The following is a 20,970-nucleotide window of genomic DNA, read 5'->3' as shown; positions in this document are numbered from 1 at the left end:
GGATTGTAGTCCAGCTCTTTGTCTACGCGGTTTTCCCTTCACAGAGCGAGGGACGATGCGGCTCTGCCATTTGCTGTAAGTTCTCTAAACTCTTTGTCGCAGGGTGGATTTGCCTCACTCACTGCTGAACTACTATAGTGATGTCCAGGCCCGGACTTACAATCTGAGAGTTCAGTCAATATTTAATGGGGGGGGGGGGAGCTGTTTGGGTCTGTGTACCTGAAATTCCAGGGTCTATTTTAAATCCCAGACCTGGTGAATCACTTGGCGCCTGATGAGCTCCCCCCCCCTTTGGCCTTGCAGTGGTCTCTGCCATCCAATCACAGCTGGAACTGCTACTTTCCTTTAGGGCAGTAGAAATGTGAATAAAAGTAATGGTTCATTTATCAACACTGGTCAAATGTGCCCATGGGCTGTTACCTATAGCAACCAATCAGTGATTAGCTTTATAAAGCCGGCTGCAAGTAGAACAATAAATGCAGCAATCTGATTGGTTGCTATAGGTAACAGCCCATGGGCAAATTTGCCCTGTGTTGATAAATGAGCCCCAGTGATGGGGGAGTTTGTTTTCTGTAGCTGCCGTGCATGATCAGCATATTTCTGCTGGAAACTCAAAACTCAAAAACAAGTTTCTTCCACCAGGGCCAGTTTTAGGGCAGAGAGGTGGCTTTTGCCCAGTTCTCACAGGGGCTCCTTGGGGTAACGTTGCCACCTGGCCAGTATTTTACTTGCCTAGCCGGTAAAACACCTGCAAAAGCCGGGGCCAGTATCACAAATATACAGGCAATGTAGTTGCCGGTAAATTTGTTATACCCTTAACAAAAGCCCTAGGTCCTCTGCTCCAAACTTGCCTTTTATTCACCTTCTGGCCATTGCGTGACGTGGCTCCGCCCGCTTTTGCATCACGACACCCCCGTGGGTCCGCCTCTTGTGCCCGCCCCCACCACGGCCAGTAAATATTTCCTGAAAAGGCGGCAGCCCTACCTTGGGGGTGCAGAGTGGTTGGACAGAAATGAATCATATAGTCCCCCCCCCAAAATGGGGCCCAACATTCACCGTCTTAAAGGAGAATTCAATCCTAAAGTTAAAAAACCCCTTACCCTACACAACTCCAGTCCTGCTCTTCCAAGCCAGGTTTATCACTGGTTATGACCAGGCCCGGACTGGCAATCTGTGGGTTCTGGCAAATGCCAGAGGGGCTGCTATAAGGTGCCATAAAAGTTACCATATAGTGGGCTGGTAGGAGGCAGTTTGGGCCTCTGTGTACTTGGAATGACAGGGCCTATTTTGACTCCCAGGCCTGGTTATGACTGTGTTGCTCCTTGCAAGTAGTTTGTAATTTCCACTGTGGTATGTAGTTTATAAGGACACTTGAAATTACCACTAGAAAAAGCTAAAAAAGCAAACTACAGTCACAATTAGCAGGTATAATAACAACTGAGATTTCACTACAAAAGAAACCCCTCTTCCCTCCTCTCTGATACTTACCTTTCTTACTAGACGCTTCATTCTTGATCTCGATTTCTTCTTTCATTCCAAAAAAGATTGCAAAATTTATTTTGAATGTAATCTGGAAAATTAATAAAATTTTCAAGTAAAAAAAAAAAAAAAGAAGAAATTGCCAGGTGTGCAATAACCATATAAATGGGCAGGGCCGCAATGGCTTTTTATGGTCTTGTAGCCTTAAAGAACTATCTTTTTCCTACATGTCACAGGAAGTCTGTGTGTGTCAGGAAATTGTGGGAGTTGTAGTTCCTTGACAGTTGGAGGACTGAATTGCGGACGTACCTTTTTTGTAACAGTATCTGTGTCCGGATTATGCCAGAGTAAATCTTCCCCTGAAGACCTAGGGGCAAGTACAAACAGGAGCTGGGCTGACACCAGTTGCTGGTACATTCTAATCACCTTTATACACATTCACGTTGGATGTGCCTTTCAACTGCCATCCCCTTGCCCTGCTGTTTTATATCCCTTTAATCACTTATCATGAAATCACCCATCAGTTGTTCTTCCTTATGCCTTTTTGTGCAGCCCTGAGCGTTGGTAGAGCACCGTCTGCTTTATTTCAGTCATGAATTGTGCAACCTTTATAAGCATGCTTATGATTAAAACGCATCAAGCCAGCAGCGTGTTTTAATATGGATTAAATAAAGATTCCCAACTTTTAAAACTACAGTTCGGTGTCTGGTGTGCGGAACTTTGTTGCTTTCTCCTTCTAACTTTATGTTTGCTTCCTGGAATTCGAATGATTGCTTACATTTTGGGGTGTTGCTGTGTTTAACTTTGTGGTGATATTTAGAGCCAGACTTGCCTCTATCAGTAAACTCCCATGAGAGTGTGAAGTTGTAAGAGACATAATGTCGGCCAAATTAACTTCCTACTAATGACATTGTGACATGTGCCATTACCATAAACATGACCTCTTGGGCTATGCCTGACAGTATTTTTGCTTCAGCTGAATATATTTGCCCACACAGGACCGCACCAAGACTGGAATTTATTGATTATAGTCACACTGTTTCCAAGGGACTTGTTCACATTAGGAGTTGTCCCTTTCACCTGGAACTCTCTTGCGCCACAATCACAATTTGTTGTACTTCTCAAAACTGATATCATGAAGAGCACAACTACAGTAAAACCAGGGCTGTTAGATTTCCAGCATTCTGAGTGACATGGTGGCTTAGCATATCCATTTATTGTCCCGGCTGTTAAATGGTATTCTGATACTGGCAATAGTGGTGGGTCAAGAAAAATGATCACGTAAATTTAGGCTAATCGGAGCACAGTGGAGTCATAACTACCTTCTCCCTGACATGCTTCTGGCTGAGCAAAGCTGGCTGCAAACTAATAATTGTTGCTCCAAATAAAATAGCCATGCAGCAATACTTCCATGATATTCATTATTATATAGTTATATCAGTATATAGTTAAATTAATGTATGCACAGTGGGCAGTGGAAAAAAGCGGGGGCCCCATGGGGGGTGTGGGTGTTGCAGCTGGGGCCCCAGGGGGGGCATGGGTGGCGCAGCTGGGGCCCTATAGAGGGTCTGAGGGCCCCTGGGGTGGCAGCCCTGAGGGCCCTGCAACCACCATTCTGACCCTGAGTACAGGTATGGGACCTGTTATCCAAAATGCTCAGGACCTGGGGTTTTCCAGATAACGGATCTTTCAATAATTTGGATCTTCATGCCTTAAAGCAGTGATCCCCAACCAGTAGCTCCCGAGCAACATGTTGCTCTCAGTGGCATCAAAGCAGGTGCTTCTTTTTGAATTCCAGGCTTGGAAGCAAGTTTTAATTGCTTAATAACTTCGTATAGCGCCAAGTAGGCTGCCTGTCCACATATGGGCTACTAAATGGCCAATCACAGCCCTTATTTGGCAACGCAAGGGACTTTTGTTGTCAAGTGTAGAACATCGGCTGATCTGTTTTCTACTTTATTTGATCTGAATAGTTAGTGGCAGGTCTGGAGAAGTCCAATCGTTTGAGAATTTGAACGATCGGATCTTTGTGTCTATGGCCAGCTTTAGGGGCATTTACCGGGGGTAACGGCTAGGCTGGGGGGTGGGAGCAGGGAGGGGGGTCTATGTAGGTTAGGGGGATAGGGGTTTTTATAATTAAGGGTTTGGTTCTCCTTTAAGTCTACTAGAAAATCATGTAAATGTTAAACCGAATAGGCTGATCTTGCTTCCTATAAGGTTCATTATATCTTAGTATGGATCAGGTACAAGGTACTGTTTTATTATTACAGAGATAAAGGAGAATTTGAATAAAATGGAGTCAATGGGAGATGGCCTCTTCGAATATGCATAACAGGTTTCCAGATAACGGATCCATACCTGTATATGTTTCTTACACAAATTTAATGGGTTTTAAAGTTTTTAAAATAGTTTTTGTTTGGAGGACCTTGCATGAATGTTGCTAGAGTCCAGCTTGCTTTGGGAAGGTGCCCGCAAGGACAACATGAGATGCGTTCATTCTTGTCTCATTCAGTGACCGTTGAAGTTGTGGCGTATAACACAAGGATATTGTCCATGTGAATTAAAGTATGAATCAATAGTTTGTTAGAATGATCAGTATCTCTGCTTTATACTCCGTTTGATGTTTAAATGTAATCAACCCTAAGCTAATGCTGACCTTGACACTAGCTGATTGGCAAGCAAGATTTCACTGGGATGCTGGGTAAAATGTAGTATTGTGGTTAATAATTATGGATAGTTGTGCCTCTGAGCTGTGCATATGTACAACAGTTTGAGCTCCAAAATATGTTGTGCACTGTGCCGTAAGAGAGTTTTGCACACACAGACTTACACATGTCATTATAAAGGCTTGACTCCATGTTATTTTGGTAACACATTATCGTTTTTGTTTCCTCAACAAAAGGTTATTGGAAATGTTTGTTTTAGCATAGCAAAGACCTGTTCCTGTTGTCGTTATCCTTTTATTTAGGTGTCGACATTTTACACCGTCCTCTACATTGACAGTACTCCCTGCCCCTGTGGTGCTTTGGTTTTGCATGGAGCTCAAAACAAGTTAATTCTGTCTTATAAGAACCACCCTAAAAGATCTGGAAATTGCATTGTTACAAGTTCTCATACCTCCCGTTTTTTTTCGGGACAGTCCCTATTTTGACAGCTCAACCTGCCGTCCTGGATTGTTACTGAAATGTCCCGACTTTTTCTTTGATCTCCTGCACTGAACACCAGAAAAGTGTTAATTGGCTTTTGGCAGAGAGCCCAAAATAGATACTTCGATACTTTTGTAACAATTTATAAGCTAAGCGGATCTCTTTGGGAAACTGTGATTTGCAGCTTAAAGGGCAATCAACCTTCAATAGCAAAAATGTAATAACACATAAAAACCTCAGAAATGTGTTCAAACTTTAATAGTTTGACTCACGAGGAAACTTCAGGTGACTTCGGAAAACGAATTGCCGCATGTGCTTGGCGCCGGCGATTTTTCATTTTAGCCAGTGAGGGAAGGCGTTCGGGGGATTGGTCGCTGCAAAGACGAGGCAATTAGTCGACAGGCGACTAAATCTCCCCGAAACGCCCAGTGTGACCTTACCCTTAAAGGGATACTGTCATGGGAAAAAAAATTTTTTTCAAAACGAATCAGTTAATAGTGCTGCTCCAGCAGAATTCTGCATTGAAATCCATTTCGCAAAAGAGCAAACAGATTTTTTTTATATTCAATTTTAAAATCTGACATGGGGCTAGACATTTTGTCAATTTCGCAGCTGCCCCCAGTCATGTGACGTGTGCCTGCACTTTTAGGGGAGAAATGCTTTCTGGCAGGCTGCTGTTTTTCCTTTTCAATGTAACTGAATGTGTCTCAGTGGGACATGGGTTTTTACTATTGAGTGCTGTTCTTAGATCTACCAGGCAGCTGTTATCTTGTGTAAAGGTGGCCATACACGGGCCGATAAAAGCTGCTGACAGACCGTGTCGGCAGCTTATTGGCCCGTGTATGGGGGCCCCCGACGGGCTTCCCCGATCGAGATCTGGCCGAAAGTCGGCCAGATCTCGATCGGATGGGATTAAAAATCCCGTCGGATCGCGGCCGCATCTGTTCGTTGATGCGGTCCCGCGATCCGACCGCCCGTTTGGCGAACGCTAGGATCCGATCGTTGGGCCCTAGGGCCCACGATCGGATCAGCCCGATATTGCCCACCTCAAGGTGGGCATATCGGAGGGAGATCCGCTCGTTTGGCGACATCGCCAAACGAGCGGATCTATCCGTGTATGGCCACCTTTAGGGAGCTGCTATCTGGCTACCTTCCCATTGTTCTTTTGTTTGGCTGCTGGGGGGAAAAAGGGAGGGGTGATATCACTCTAACTTGCAGTAAAGAGTGATTGAAGTTTATCAGAGCACAAGTCACATGACCAGGGGCAGCTGGGAAATTGACAATATGTCTAGCCCCATGTCAGATTTCAAAATTGAATATAAAGAAATCTGTTTGCTCTGTTGAGAAATGGATCTCAGTGCAGAATTCTGCTGGAGCAGCACTATTAACTGATTCATTTTGAATTTTTTTTTTCCCTTTAAGGGTAAGGTCACACTGGGCGTTTCGGGGAGATCTAGTCGCCAGTCGACCACCCCTTTAAGGTTGAAGCTGAGTTACTAGTTATTAAAGCACAGCTTGTACAATAAGTAGGAACTGTAACTTATGTCAATTAGGTAAAGATCTTAAACATACTGGTGCTTGTCAGCTGATTGTATATGGGTGCTTGTGCGTAACCACACTTGCTTTCTAGGCAGAGTTTTACAGGGTACCTCTGTTCTTGCCGTGTGATTCTATGTAGGAGGAGTGTGGGACTCACAAGTAAATATTTCCCTTGCTATCCTAAAGGCATACTCATCTGGATTCATTGATTCTGATCTGATCCCAGGAAAGTGAGTACATTCTGTCAGTAGAAACCAATATAGCTATATATACTTATGTTCCCTGAGGAAATAAAATAGCCCATTGTTTGTTCTCTTCAAATTGTTCCATTATAATATAGAATATGACTCAAAGTGGTGTCCCTTGTTAAAGGAAAACTATACCCCCCAAACAAGGTAGGTCTCTATTAAAAGATATTTCATAAAACAGCTCATATGTAAAACCCTGCTTCATGTAAATAAACCATTCGCATAATAATTCTTGTCTAGTTGTATGTGCCATTGGGTAATCATAAATAGAAAATTGCCATTTTAAAAAATAACGGCTGCCCCACCGGATCGTAGGATTCACTGTGCACACAAACATACCAACAAACCACACTTGTTAGGTCACATGAGCCAATTAACAGACACGAGTCTTCTGCTTCCTCACTTCTTCCTGTTACAGTTAGAGTTGAAGTATTTCTGGTCAGGTGATCTCTGAGGCAGCACACAGACCATCACAAAATGGTGGCTCAAGCTAAGAGATGTAAAAGGGCAATATTTACTTAAATATATATTCCAGTTTGATAAGATTCTTTAATATTCTTAATATGATATAAACTATCTGTTGCTTAAGTGTTCATTTTGGGGGTATAGTTTTCCTTTAATTTCTTTAAAACCACATACCAGCACTCCAAGCTGTGTGGAGACAAATTGTGATATATTTTAGTGATGTGGCTTCCGTAGCCCTGTAGGAGACAGTGTTTATAGAAGCTGGCACCGCTCTGAACATTCCCTGCTCACATCTGTCTGTGTTTAAGAAAATAAGAATTCTGGTAGGGATTCAGTATAAAGTCAGACAAGTGCTAACCTTGGGAGCTTATATGCACTATATGTTTCAGTTAATAGCACATTTAGGTCTATTTGTAATCCCTGTCAGGCTTTAATATAAATATCATACTTCTTACTCAAAGCAAGTCTTTAAAATGCATACAAGTATTTATGTTTTCAATGTAGGGCCGACAAATCAACTCAAGTAGTGGGTCACAAGAAAGCCAAACTTCCTGCATGGCTATGAGCAGAAGCACATTGGTAGCCAGGATCAGGTCACCTTCAAATGCGTGGGATCAGAACGCACAACACTTCTTGTTCCACAGCTTTGTACTTGGCCAGGAACTGACCTGTGGGCTATTAGCCAGCGGGCACTGTTCAGTGGCTGTACAGTTAAAAACAGAATGCGGTTTTAGTTTCCCTTTAAAGTTGCACACTTTTTATGTTAAAGCAGAAAAGGAAAAACTGAATTTCTGAGGATATTATTAAGCTTTTCTTCCAAATCCATTGAATATTTTGTACAGGGGAAGCAGGATTTTACTTTATCTCATGTTTCTGCACATCTTACTGTTTTTAATTTCAAGGTGCACACCCTATTTTAACCTCTGCCAGGGAGTGTTAAACCAACTGCATAAACATATGCCAATCTTCCTGTGACCTTAAATAATAGCAATAGACCGCAAACTACAGTAGAACCCCCCTTTATCTTTTTCTAGGAACTTCAAAAATTCACTTAAAATTCCTGGAAAATGTAGGATTCATGAAGGAAAGAATGCTGCTTATTTATGTTAAACCGCAAATAAATAACATAATTTCCTGGGTAGGTAAAATAATTACTACATGATTAGCACGGAAACCAATGCAACTAGCATCCGAATTTAATAATCAGCCTTGTTTGAAGTCCTGGATCATTGCTGCTATTGAGAAGCTGAAACTTTAGGCTGGTTCAGTATGTAAAATATGGAATTTTTCAGGGGTTAGTTTAAAATGGTGAAATGAATGTCTGTTGAAAAGTTGTAGTTCAGGGAACTTTCCTATATATCTGTGGATTGCACTTACTACAAAAAATGTGAGATGCTGTGCATGTAACAAGCACAAAGAGGATTATTTGAGAAGTTTAGCTTTTTATTCAGCGGCTCTCCAGTTTGCAATTTCAGCAATCGGGTTTGTATGGTCCAAATTACCCTAGCAGCCATGCACTGATTTGAATAAGAGACTGGAATATGAAAAGTGGAGGGATTGAATCGAAAGATGATTAATAAAAAGTAGCAACAAAAATACATTTGTAGCCTTACAGAGCATTTGCTTTTTAGATGGGGTCAGTGACCCCCATTTGAAAGCTGGAAAGGGTTAGAATAAAATGGCAAATCACTCAAAAAAGTATAATCTATAAATAATGAAGACCATTTTCATCAAGTTGTTACATTGCAAATCAATGATTATAGAGATAATATGCCAGGTATCCAGGGGACATGGGACGCTCCACAGTCCATGTACAGTGGCGTAACTACTGGGGGAGCAGGGGGTGCAACTGCACCAAGGTCCTCTCCGCCTCGGGGCCCGCCAAGATTGCGCGGTAGTTCCCCCGAAAATCAAAACGGTAAGAAATCCACTTGTCTAGAGGGTTAATCAGCGCATCTAGAGGGGTGGGGAGGGGCCCGGGTGCACATCCTGCGCCCGGGCCTGGAAGACTTTTTTTTTTTACGTTACTGTCCATGTAGTAAACACTCCGAACATTACATATGCAATAAAGGTCAGATTAGGCAAGGTACCCATGACCACTATAGAGCATTACATATGCAGTACAGTAGAGATTAGGCACAGTGCATATATCAACTACGTCGATGTGTAATAACCGCTCAAAACATTACCTTACCTCCCAACTGTCCCGTTTGTAGCGGGATAGTCCAGATTCTGACAGCTCTTGATCTCCTGAACAGCCAGAAAAAGATAACAAGTTTCTAAAACTTAATTGGCTTTTGGCAGAGAGCACAGAATATGTGGCAGGTGCACTTGGATACTTTTGTAACATTTTAAGATGAGCAAAGAAACAAGTGTAACAATTTAAGATAAGCAGGTCTCTTAGGGAAACTGAGACTTGCAGCTTAAAGGGCAATTCAACTGTAATAACACATAAAAACCACCGAAATGTGTTCAAACTTTAATAACTTGCCAAATTTTTTAAATTGAACATGGTAATTAGGGGGTGTGGCCACACAAATGGGTGGGACCAAATAATGTTGCAAATCTTTTTGTCCCTCTTTCGATTTCCAAAATGTTGGCAGGTATGAAAAATCGCCAGCGGCACTTCGTTTTCCAAAGCCGCCTAAAGTTGCCTCAAAACTTCGGGCGACTTCAGAAAACAAAGCGCCGCTGGCGATTTTTCATTATAGCCGGCGGGAAGGTAGGGGAAGGCAGTTAGGGGAGATTGTCACCCCACAGAAAGGCGATTTGTCAACGGGGGGACTAATCTCCCCGAATCTGCCCATGTGTCCTTACCCTTAGAAGTTTAAAAATCATGTAGGAGATAGATGTTAAAATGTAAGAACCAGATCACAAGATGAACAATGATGCTACAATATAATTACAGTTCATGTCAATGTTCTAATAAGCTATTCAGTTCATGGGGGTCAGTGGAATTTACCTTAAAGGACCAGTAACATCAAAAAAGTAAGTGTTTTAAAGTAATAAAAATATAATGCAGTGTTGCCCTGCACTAGTAAAACTGCTGCGTTTGCTTTAGAAACACTACTGTTTATATAAATAAGCTGCTGTGTAGCAATGGGGGCAGCCATTCAAAGGAGAAAAGGTTCAGGTTACATAATGGTGTTATCTGTTATCCACTATTTAACCTGTGCCACGTAGCCTTTTTTAATTTTCCACCATTGCTACACAGCAGCTTGTTTATATGAACTATAGTAGTGTTTTCTGAAGCAAACGTATCCGTTTTACCAGTCATTACTTTTAAAAAAACTTTTTTGGTGTTACCGTTCCTTTGACAGGCTGGGATAATCCCCTGTTTTATTGTGTCAAAAGCAAACTGCACACTGTGTTTCGGTGGCGTGTCCCTTCTTCAGGTGTGTACCATACAATTGCTTATCCCATTATATGACCACCCAAAAGCAGTGGGTGCCAATTCCCCCACTGAGTAAGGAATTGAGATAGTGCTCGTGTTCTTTGTGATCAACTGCAACAACAAGAGAATTAAGGTTTATGGGACCTATGAAGAGGAAGCATACGGATTTTATAGGCACTCCCAGACCGAACTGTATATGCTGCTCAGTCGTTTCTAACTTTACCACAGTCGTTTTTTTTTTTCCCCCCAAAATCTACCTATTTGCAGTCATTTTTTTTAAAAATCAAATGTTTCTATGATTTCTACCTTACAAGCTGCATTTCTTTTATCTATATCGTATTCTTGTCTTCACGAAGCCAGTCATACGCCTTCTTCCTGGGTGCATCACCTTACCTACACCTGGCACAAGAAAGCACCTTTATTTACATGTCCTAATCAGACCAGCCAATTCAATCAATAACATGCACATGAGCCCAGATAGAAAGAGGGTCACATTTTGTAGCCATCACCATTTTAGGGGTTATGTAATCTAAGGAACAAAATTGGCTAAAGTTCTTCTCACCTAGGGCCGTTCCTGCCATGAGACAAGGTGAGCAGCTTTCCTCAGGCGGCAGTGAACGGCCAGTTAGAAGGGGCGATTGCTGCCTCCTGTAACTTTAAGAGCCCAATTTCCGGCTTGTAAACCGGAAATGTTGCTCTGCTAGTGCAGAAAGCGCAGTATGCACTCGTTGCGCTAGCGATGTAGCCCCTTTTGACCCGATCCAACGCTAAACTTTTAAGCGCGGAGGGGGAGAGGGGGCGCCATCGGGGTTGCTTCCTCAGGCGGCAGCAGCCCAAGGATCGCCCCTGTTCTCACCTATATCAACTAATCATCAGGTAGCATTTACTAACCTCCTGTTTTAAAGCAGACGTCTTTACAGGTTACTGCACCTGGGCAAACTTTGTTCTTTTTGTTAAATATGTGGGTTTGAAATTTATTGGAGGTTATTTACTAAAACTCCAAATATTCTCATTCTTTTATTAAAACAAATTCAGCCAAACCCCCATCTACTTGTTTATTAGTAAAATAACTTGCAAAATTGGGTGCAGGAAAAGACAATAAAATCAGGAAAAAATTTGAATCAGACCTTTGAATCACAGTGCTGTGAGGCTTTTTTCTTATTTCCAAATGGATGTATATGAACACAATAAGCATTATATGGGCTCATCCATTCTGGAGCACAGCACATTAACTCTTTAGTACCTACTCATTATTCAGGTCATAATATACAGTATCTAGGAGTAATAGGTCTGCTCATCTGAGTTCAGCCAGTGGTGGAGAGTTTTAAAAGTGTAACATAATCGCCCTCATTTAATCACAGTGGTTCCACTGAACTTTTACAATTCACTACTAATCACTGAATGTGATAATGCCAGGGGATTTTAAATTGTGATTAAAAAGCTTTTCCTGGTCCTTTGGGATGGGTGTGAATTGCACAGCATAAAATATTAGATATAGAAGATAAATGCCTAACTCCTGCCTTTTTAATATACTCCCCCTTCTATGAAATCACAGCGGGCGGGCATGGGTATATAAATCGGAGTACATGGCGGATCATTTAGTTCTTGACCTGCACTTTACTACAGTACAGGTATGATATCCCTTACCCATAGACTTTTTTTAAGCCAAATAATCCAAATTTTGAAAAATGATTTCCATTTTCTCAGTAATAATAAATCCGTACCTTGTACTTGATCCAAACTAAGATATAATGAATCCTTATTGGAAGAAAACCCAGCCTATTGGGTTTATTTAATGATTTCTTAGTTTTCTTAAGATACGAAGATCCAAATAATGGAAATATCTGTTATTTAGAAAGCCACAGGCCCCGAGCATTCTGGATAACCGGTCCCATACCTGTACAAATACCCCAGAGTTTTATAACTTTAACGTCAATAAAGCACAATATTTATAAAGTGAATTTTAGGTTAACCACCACTACCATGTATAAAAATGATGCCAATACTGTGTATATCATAGCATTGTTGCCTATATGCCTTGCAATCTATGTATTGTTCCCCGTACATAATTATAAGGATGTGCATTTTCTGATCTGCCCGATCTTCATTCATATCAGTGGCAAGATAAATGTTTTGGAGTCATGGCCTAACATTTTCCACAGATGTTTATTAAAACCCAACTACTGACTCCTTGAATCCGTACAATAGTGTCAATACAATGGGTCAGATCTCTTGGGTTGAGTTGGTGGTGTCATTATAATGGTGCTTTATTTTGTCTTTAATGCAGGAGTATCTACAATGTTTCTAAAGGGCCATTGACATTGGATATGCTTGCTTGGCTAGTGGGATGATGAATTGAAGGGAGCAAAGTAAACATTTAATCTCGCACCCATGGCCCAGATGAAATCCAGTGGATCCCATTATGCGCTCACTGCCATCGGAGCGGGAATGCTTGTCCTGGGAGTGGTCATGGCAGTGTGGAACTTGGTACCAGTATCCTCCACAGGAAACAGCAGTAAGCCAGAAGTCCCTACAGAGACAAACTTAAAAAGCAAGTCTTTTACAGTGGCCTATGTTCTGGTCGGGTCGGGCATTGCATTTCTATTAATAGCCATCTGTCTAAGTATTCGAAGTAGAAGAAAAAGGAGGCAAAGTATGGAGGACACTAGAATCCCTCATGAAGAACCTAATGTTGCACAAGCGAACAGTGAAAGGTAAGCGTCTATACTAACCAAAATGAATATGAGGGATAATACTCTCCTCCTCTTATATAGGAAGTTATAGAGCAGTTCTATGACCGTATAAATAAGACTGACTACGTTTTTATATAGCTCAACGACTGTACAAATTTGAGATGTTTTTTTTTTAAAACAGGATCCAGACACGCCTGAGGCAGGTCCGGACTGAAAATTAAAATAGGCCAAGCCCCAGCCATTTCATTTACACAGGGGCCCAATCAGCCCACACAGAGGCCCAAACAGCCTCCACCAGCCCACTAAATATTGACTTTCTATGGGACCTTATAGCAGCCCCTCTGGCATTTGCCAGAATCCACAGATTGCCAATCCGGGCCTGGCCTGAGGTATACTGCAAATCGTTTCATCTCTTTTCTTTGAATTATCATGTTGATGTATGTATCAATATTTGCTAGAACCAGTGAGTAAGTCGTTGGTTTGAACTTCAAAACCAAGGATCATGGATCCACATGTACAAGGTTACCGGCTAGGCTGCTGTAGTTGTAGTTTATTCTTCTTTTTGGAGCTGTCGGTAATGGTTCTATTCACACAAACACAAGCCTAGTTCACTTTTCTGTCTAAATTTGGCACGGTTTTGTGAGTTGTGCAAGAAACATAGTTGAAAATAGAGGGGGAAAATGAAGAACATAATATGTATATTCACAACTTGGCGTGCAAATAGGATATAGTGAAGACAATTGCACCCAAATGAAACCCAGCATCCATACACACACCCCTCCCTACTTCCACATAAATTCTATATACTCATACCTATACTAACTATAGAGCTTAGTATCACAATAGCCTTTAATATTATGTCTGTCCAAAAATCATCCAAGCCACTCTTAAAGGCATTAACTGAATCAGCATCACAACATCACCCGGCAGTGCATTCCACAACCTCACTGTCCTGACTGTGAAGAACCCCCTACGTTGCTTCAAATGAAAGTTCTTTTCTTCTAGTCTAAAGGGGTGGCCTCTGGTACGGTGATCCACTTTATGGGTAAAAAGGTCCCCTGCTATTTGTCTATAATGTCCTCTAATGTACTTGTAAAGTGTAATCATGTCCCCTCGCAAGCGCATTTTTTCCAGAGAAAACAACCCCAACCTTGACAGTCTACCCTCATAATTTAAGTCTTCCCTCCCTCTAACCAATTTAGTTGCACTTAGTCTCTGCACTCTCTCCAGCTTATTTATATCCCTCTTAATGACTGGAGTCCAAAACTGCACTGCATACTCCAGATGAGGCCTCACCAGGGACCTATAAAGAGGCATAATTATGTTTTCATCCCTTGAGTTAATGCCTTTTTTATGCAAGACAGAACTTTATTTGCTTTAGTAGCCACAGAATGACACTGCCCAGAATAAGACAACTTGTTATCTACAAAAACCCCTAGATCCTTCTCATTTAAGGAAACTCCCAACACACTGCCATTTAGTGTATAACTTGCATTTATATTATTTTTACCAAAGTGCATAACCTGCATTTATCAACATTGAACCTCATTTTCCAGTTTGCTGCCCAGTTTCCCAACTTAGACAAATCACTCTGCAAAGTGGCAGAAAATTGTCTGAAACTCTAGATCAAAGTATTCTTCTGCATTTTCACTCATATGATGACAGTTGAGTCTGGTTACAGTAAAGTTATGCCACATGTGTGGAGGAAACAAATGTATCTGCGGCATAATAGTAGAAAACAAATCACAGCAATTATTGTCATTAAAGACAAAGCTCAGATCCCCTTGCCTGTTCTTTAATGTTGAATGTTTCTCAACATTAGTATGAGATTTTGGGTGCTCAGCTGTCAAAGTTGTTTGCACAGGAAAAGTAATATTTAACCTATCATATGAGAAAATGTATTAAAAAAAAAAAAAAAAACATTTTAAATCCTATTTGTGATATTTAACAGTTAAATTAAAAATAGCAACGCAGGATTGTAGAAATACAAACTTTTTGTCATTCCTGTGTCAGATATATTCATTCTAGGGTTAAAGTTACAGTGGCAGCATTCCCACTTGATAAAATGGTGAAATAGTTGTCACACTGACTAATGGAAAAATAAAATAAAAGTGTAAAGGTCATTCTGCTTTCCCAGAATCTGCTCTACTGAGTAATGCGCAGTCCTGGAACTAAGAGGTTTAAAGGGGACCCGTCACACAAAAAAATTATTTAAAATACTATTTTATCAGATTAGTCAAGGAAAATGAACTTTAACTACACTATATAAATTATTTGAATCTTGTTTCCTTCAGTCTGGGATTTCAAAATTATAGCAAGCAGGCAGGAGCCATTTTGTGGACATTGTTATTAAGACAAGTCTTATATCATCTCAGAATCTTGTTTGTGCACCAGAATGGGGGACCAATGTCCATCCCCATGCCCTGACCACACAGTTATATGGTAAAAAGAACTGGGGGAATGTGTGGAGACCAGTGACATCTAAGAAGTGCTGAATTGAAAGTGAAAGTAATTGTCTGCCCCGCCTCTATGCCACGGGCATAGAGGAGGGGCAGACAATATTTGATTGACAGCTGAGATTTTTAAATGAGCTTACAACAGCTATGAATGCTTAAATAAAAAATAGAAATTGGATTTCATGTTTAATTTGAAAAGGACTTTTAGTATACAGATTTTTGTGTCTGGGTGACAGGTCCACTTTAATTGTGTGCTTTCCATAGGGTTAGTCCACACGAGGAGATTCGGGGAGATTAAGTCGCCTGGTGACTAATCTCCTCTTCTTCTGGGCGACAATCTCCCCGAACTGCCTTCGTGTGTCTTCCCATCCACTATAATGAAAAGTCGCCTGCACTAAAGCACACGCGGCGCTTCGTTTTCCGAAGTTGCCCGAAGTTTCCACGTGAGGCATCTTCGGGCAACTTCGGAAAATGAAGTGCCGCGTGTGCTTTAGTGCAGGCGACTTTTCATTATAGTGGATGGGACGACACGCGAAGGCAGTTCGGGGAGATTGTTGCCCAGAAGAAGAGGAGATTAGTCGCCAGGCGACTTAATCTCCCTGAGGTAGGAACAAGTCAGCTCTATATAAATAAATGATAAAAAATATATATATATATATATATATATATATTCAGCTAGTTAAAAAAAAATTGTTGTAAGAAATAAACATTGATAACAATATGTGATGGGAAGCTCACCAGTAATTCTTTTGAATTCAGTGATCATTATATTGACAAATTATTGATTAAGAAAAGAATTGTGTGTAAGAACCAGGGTACTTCGGCCATTGGGAGATGTTTGCTAAAGCAAAATAAGCAGGTCCAGAATTTTGAATGTAACGTGTACCACGGCAAAAACATTTTAAGGCCCCACCTTACAGAAGGTGACTTCTTCGACCTAAAGCACCTTGAAATTGCATAGAATTATAAAGCTCTGCTGGTGTATTTACATTGCTGGGCACAGCAGCAGTTGCATGATTTCCATCTGCTAGTGTTACAGATTGCACAGGGAAGCTTATTTATATGGCAAAGCAAACTTTTCCATCAGTATTCCCCAAACCATGGCTTCATTTCAGTGGCGCTCTTTTTCACTGTGGACAGTGACCTCTCCTGGGAAAGAAGAGGCAGCTAGAAGGCAAGTCCGGACTGAGAATTAAAATAGGCCCAGCCCAAGCCATTTCATTTACACAGAGGCCCAAACAGCCCCCACCAGCCCACTTAATAGTGACTTTCTATGGGACTTTATAGCTGCCCCTCTGGCATTTGCCAGAACCCACAGTCCGGGCCTGCTAGAAGGTATGCAATATGTTTTAAGTGAATTTTCCATATACAAATTAAGGGTCAGATTTATCAAAGGTCGTGGTGAATTTTCAAATGAAAAAAATAAGAATTTCAAGCTATTTTTTGTGTACTCCAGCTAGGGAATAGTCCAAATTCGATTTGAATTTGAAAAAAATTAGAAAATTCGAATATCGAAATTCATCATGTACTGTCTCTTTACAAATTTGACCATTTGCCATCTAAAACCTGCCGAATTGCAGTTTTAGCCTATGGGGGACCTCCTAAAACCTCCTACTTGGAGTCAATTGGTGGACTTTTTTTGGGAAACTTTAATTCGATTCGAACTATTCGAATTCTGCCGAATACGGACCTATTAGATCGAAAACGGATCAATTCAACCCAACAAACCTTCGACTTAATTTCGGTTGGTCTTTTTGAATTTGAATTTCAAAGTTTTTTCAATTCGAAATTCGACCCTTGATAAATATGCCCCCAAGTGTGTGTAAACACTACTTATAAACCGGTTATATCCTTACCTGGATGTACACAACTTCTATTTTCTACCTTTTGTATATCCCAACCACTGCAAGCTGTTGGCCAGTCTGGTAACTCCTGCATTAGAATACAGTGAAACCTCGATTTTTAAGTCCCCTGATTTTAAGTTTTCCTAATGCATTTCAGTGGGTGCATTTCCCTGATTTTAAGTAATGTTTTCCCAGATTTAACATCAAAATTTTGCCCTGATGTATCGTGTTTTCTTCTATGAATGTTATTTGTGAAATAAAGAGGGTTAAAATATTAACCAGGTGTATATTTTGCCATGGTTCTGCCTGTAAATGGTCAATTCCAATTAGTCTGCCCCTTATACAGTCCTGCACCAATCACGTATTGCTTTAGCTTGTGTATGTGACTAACAGAGAGGCCTTGCACATGCCCCCCCATAGTGTAACATTAACGTTAATTTAATCCTTATTATTAACACAGTAAATATTGTATTTCAAAGTAAAACTGACTCCGGTGCTTAAATCCTTTCAGTACTTGAAGAAAAAGTTACTCTAACACATTTCCCTGATTTTTAAATTTTCCTTGATTTTACATAATTTTTTTCTGGTCCCCTGAAAAACGTAAAAAGGGGGTTTTACTGTATGTTCAAACAAAGCCACAGATTAGAAACCATGTCCAACATAAATCTAGAATTGAAACCTAATGTGAACTTTGGACTAGTGATCAGCCCAGCCCGTCAGTTGTTCTGCACTTCCCCTTTACTTACTCTGCCCACTAGAACTTCTACTATGCAGAGTAGAATATTGTTTCTATTGTTATCACTGTGATTATATTCATAGCAGTGTGTGCATGTCTTTTGTAAGGGAAACATAATCTTTTTATGTTTGTAACTTGTGTATACAGAGGAAGATTGACAAACCCAAAGCACTTTCAGTTCTCCCACACCGATAGTAAGCACCTCATAGCTCCTTCTCCTTTAGACTTTAAGCTCTAATGAGCATGGCCCTCTTTACTGTTTATCATAGTACATATTATATGTTTGCTATGAACTGCAGAATATGTTGACACTTTGTACACATTCTGTTAGGTGTGATTTGAATGAATGTGCTTGTGATAAGGCATGCCAGACTAGGATACCACATAGTTTCTATTTGAAACAAGTAGTCCCTTCCTTGTTAATTTTATTTATTTTTTTAAATTGGGACATTTTGTGGTCACCTTTGTCCATTGAGGTAAGGTAAGGTTCAGTAACATCCCTAATATAACCACCTCTTATACTAGCCCCCCTGCCGCTCCTGCTTTAGTTCTGTTTTGGGGTACTGTCCTGCCCCAAAACAAGACAGTTGTGATGTAAGACCATGTGAGAATCCAATTAAATCCCATATCGCTTCTACACTGTTGATCTATAGAGGCCAGTGGTAAATGTTATATAACTTAAGGCAGGGATGTACAACATGCCTGATTTCAGATATTAAACTACAGTTCCCAGCGGCCTACTGACAGCCATACATTTGAAGGCTTGCATGTGACCCATATGTGACCTAAAGTTAACAAACCCATTTACACTACTTGAGTGGTTAAAGGAATTGTTCAGTATAAAAACAAACGGGTAAATGGATGGGTTGAAATGTAAATGTTTCTTAAATGTAATAACAAGTTCAAAGCTTACTCCAGTTTCCAGTAAACGAGAGATGCAGTTCTTCATTTATTATGTTTAGAGATGGGCGAATTTTTTCGCCTTGTTTTGCTGCGGAAATAACGCCCATAGACTTTTTTGAATTTTTGGTGAAATGAAACTGGTCAAATTCGCCCATCCCTAATTATGTTGTGTAAAACAAAGTTTGCCAAAAACAAAGGTGTAAAATAAATGGTGACGATGTGTGTAATTATATACCATACGAATGCCAGATTTGATGCTGTTATTTTACATTGCTTCCAGCAGAAGTCACATAAGAAAGAACGCGTAAAAATTTTAAACCGTTTTTTTTACGCATCGAAGCCTGACGATGTGTGGTGTATCATCCTGCTGTTTATTTGCACCACATAATAAATATGCCCCTTAGATTTAGTGATCAGAATATATAAATTGGTTGCTAAAGAGTAATTCACTAAAACCAATGATCCCTAACCAGTGGCTCACGAGCAACATGTTGCTTACCAACCCCTCGGATGTTGCCCCCAGTGGCCTCAACATTATTTTTGATTTCTTGGCTTGCACAAAAACCAGGTGTTCTAACAAAAAAAATTCAGGGTTTACCAAATAGCCAACAACAGCCCTTATTTGCCACCCCCAGGAACTTTTTTCATGTTTGTGTTGCTCTCCGACTCTCTTTACATTTGTGAGTTGCTCACAGGTTAAAAAGGTTGGGGATCCCTGCCCTAAAGTTTCTAATTTAAAACCAATTGGATGTTGTTTAATTGAAAGTGATAAGAGGGTTCTGTATAGCCCCACAGTAACTTCTGGACATGCCATTCGTTGTATAAATACCATAAATTAATATAAATATTCTGAAGTTAATTATTTCATAGCTTCCATTGTTCCAGGACTGCCTGCACACCTCATATATCTCTCTCAAAGAAGTAGAAATCTTCATGCCACACTACTCCCCTAGTATTTAGCATAGAAGCCAAAATAATCACATGGAATTATCTTCCCTGCTGCCAGTCAGTCATACCTTCTGCCTCAAGAACTGCTGTGCTAATTCACTAACCTTATTATTCCCTTTTTTCTGACTATTTTTAGCTTTACTTCTTCTGCCACTGAACACCTTTCAGTTCCCCTGCTCAGCTCTCTCTATTTATACATGGTATGTCTGTGTTATGGTAAATAATGTGCTGGCAGTGACCTTAATAGTGCACATAAAACTGGAAATTAACATACCAAGGTCAAGCCCACACTTGATAAAGTTGCCAAACAGGAGCTAAAGCCTTAATTTGATGAATCCATCATTCCAGAGATTAATCATACTTTTGTCGCGGCATAAATTGATGATCAGCTTGTACCTGAAGATCTGGCTTTTGTTTTATGAATAGACTATATGACTGGCACACGATCTCCAGGAAATTCTCTTCCATTGATTACAAAAATAGAAGGGGAATTTTTTTCCAAACAAGTCCTAAAAGTAGAAGTAAACCAAGTCAAAGTCCTGACCTTAATAAAATTGGAATGTTGTGAAAAGCACTAAGACAAGTGTTCATGTGAGGAAACCCACCAACATCCAAAAGCTTTTCTGTATGGAGGAATGGGTCTCTGAGTCAACGTGCAGGACTGATAAACGGTTACAGCAAACGTTTAGTTGCAGTTATTGCTGCACAAGGGGACACACAGAATACTGAGAGCACCATTTACACACATATGTTGTTGAATGTTTTTTTCCCAATTAATATATGGCCAAATATAATTTTTTTGTTTGTCTAGGTTTTCTTCATCTACTTTTAGAACTTGAGTGAAAACCAGATATGTTTAAGGTCACATTCATCTAAAAATATAGATCATTTTAAACTTTTACTGATGACTGTGTGTGCTGGCATAAAAATAAAGACTCAACAGTGTGTGACCCTTTCTGTGTCCTCAGTTACGTCTTCTACAAGTTTCCTTTAATTGCCAAGTCTCCACATCAGCAGTCAGGAATTCAGATTAGTCTTCTTCAAAGTACTGATTCATTGATGACATCAAATCAACAAATCTCCTCTTCTTCGGGGCGACTACGCTCCCTGCCAGCGGGA

At 40.5% G+C, this 20,970-nt stretch overlaps 1 protein-coding gene across 4 annotated transcripts in view; it reads left to right on the top strand.

The window, feature by feature from the left end:
* The window catches only part of tmem51.S (transmembrane protein 51 S homeolog), a 29,049-nt gene that overhangs the window by 410 nt on the left and 7,669 nt on the right, over positions 1 to 20,970 (top strand). For 3 of the 4 annotated variants that reach the window (XR_005963075.1, XM_018226879.2, XM_018226880.2), the window contains exon 2: positions 12,559 to 12,985. Coding sequence is in view for 3 of the 4 variants with exons in the window: in XM_018226879.2 (XP_018082368.1) it covers positions 12,663 to 12,985 (323 nt within the window). In the remaining variant the exon portion in view is untranslated. Of the gene's footprint in view, positions 1 to 7; positions 76 to 12,558; positions 12,986 to 20,970 lie in introns of those variants that run through there. The other variant, XM_018226881.2, reaches the window with a different exon arrangement.

This window comes from Xenopus laevis, chromosome 7S (genome assembly GCF_017654675.1).
Source record: "Xenopus laevis strain J_2021 chromosome 7S, Xenopus_laevis_v10.1, whole genome shotgun sequence".
NCBI classification, from domain to species: Eukaryota; Metazoa; Chordata; class Amphibia; order Anura; family Pipidae; genus Xenopus; species Xenopus laevis.
The sequence above is the reverse complement of the archived record's forward strand: the minus strand, read 5'-3'. Positions and strand labels throughout refer to the sequence as shown.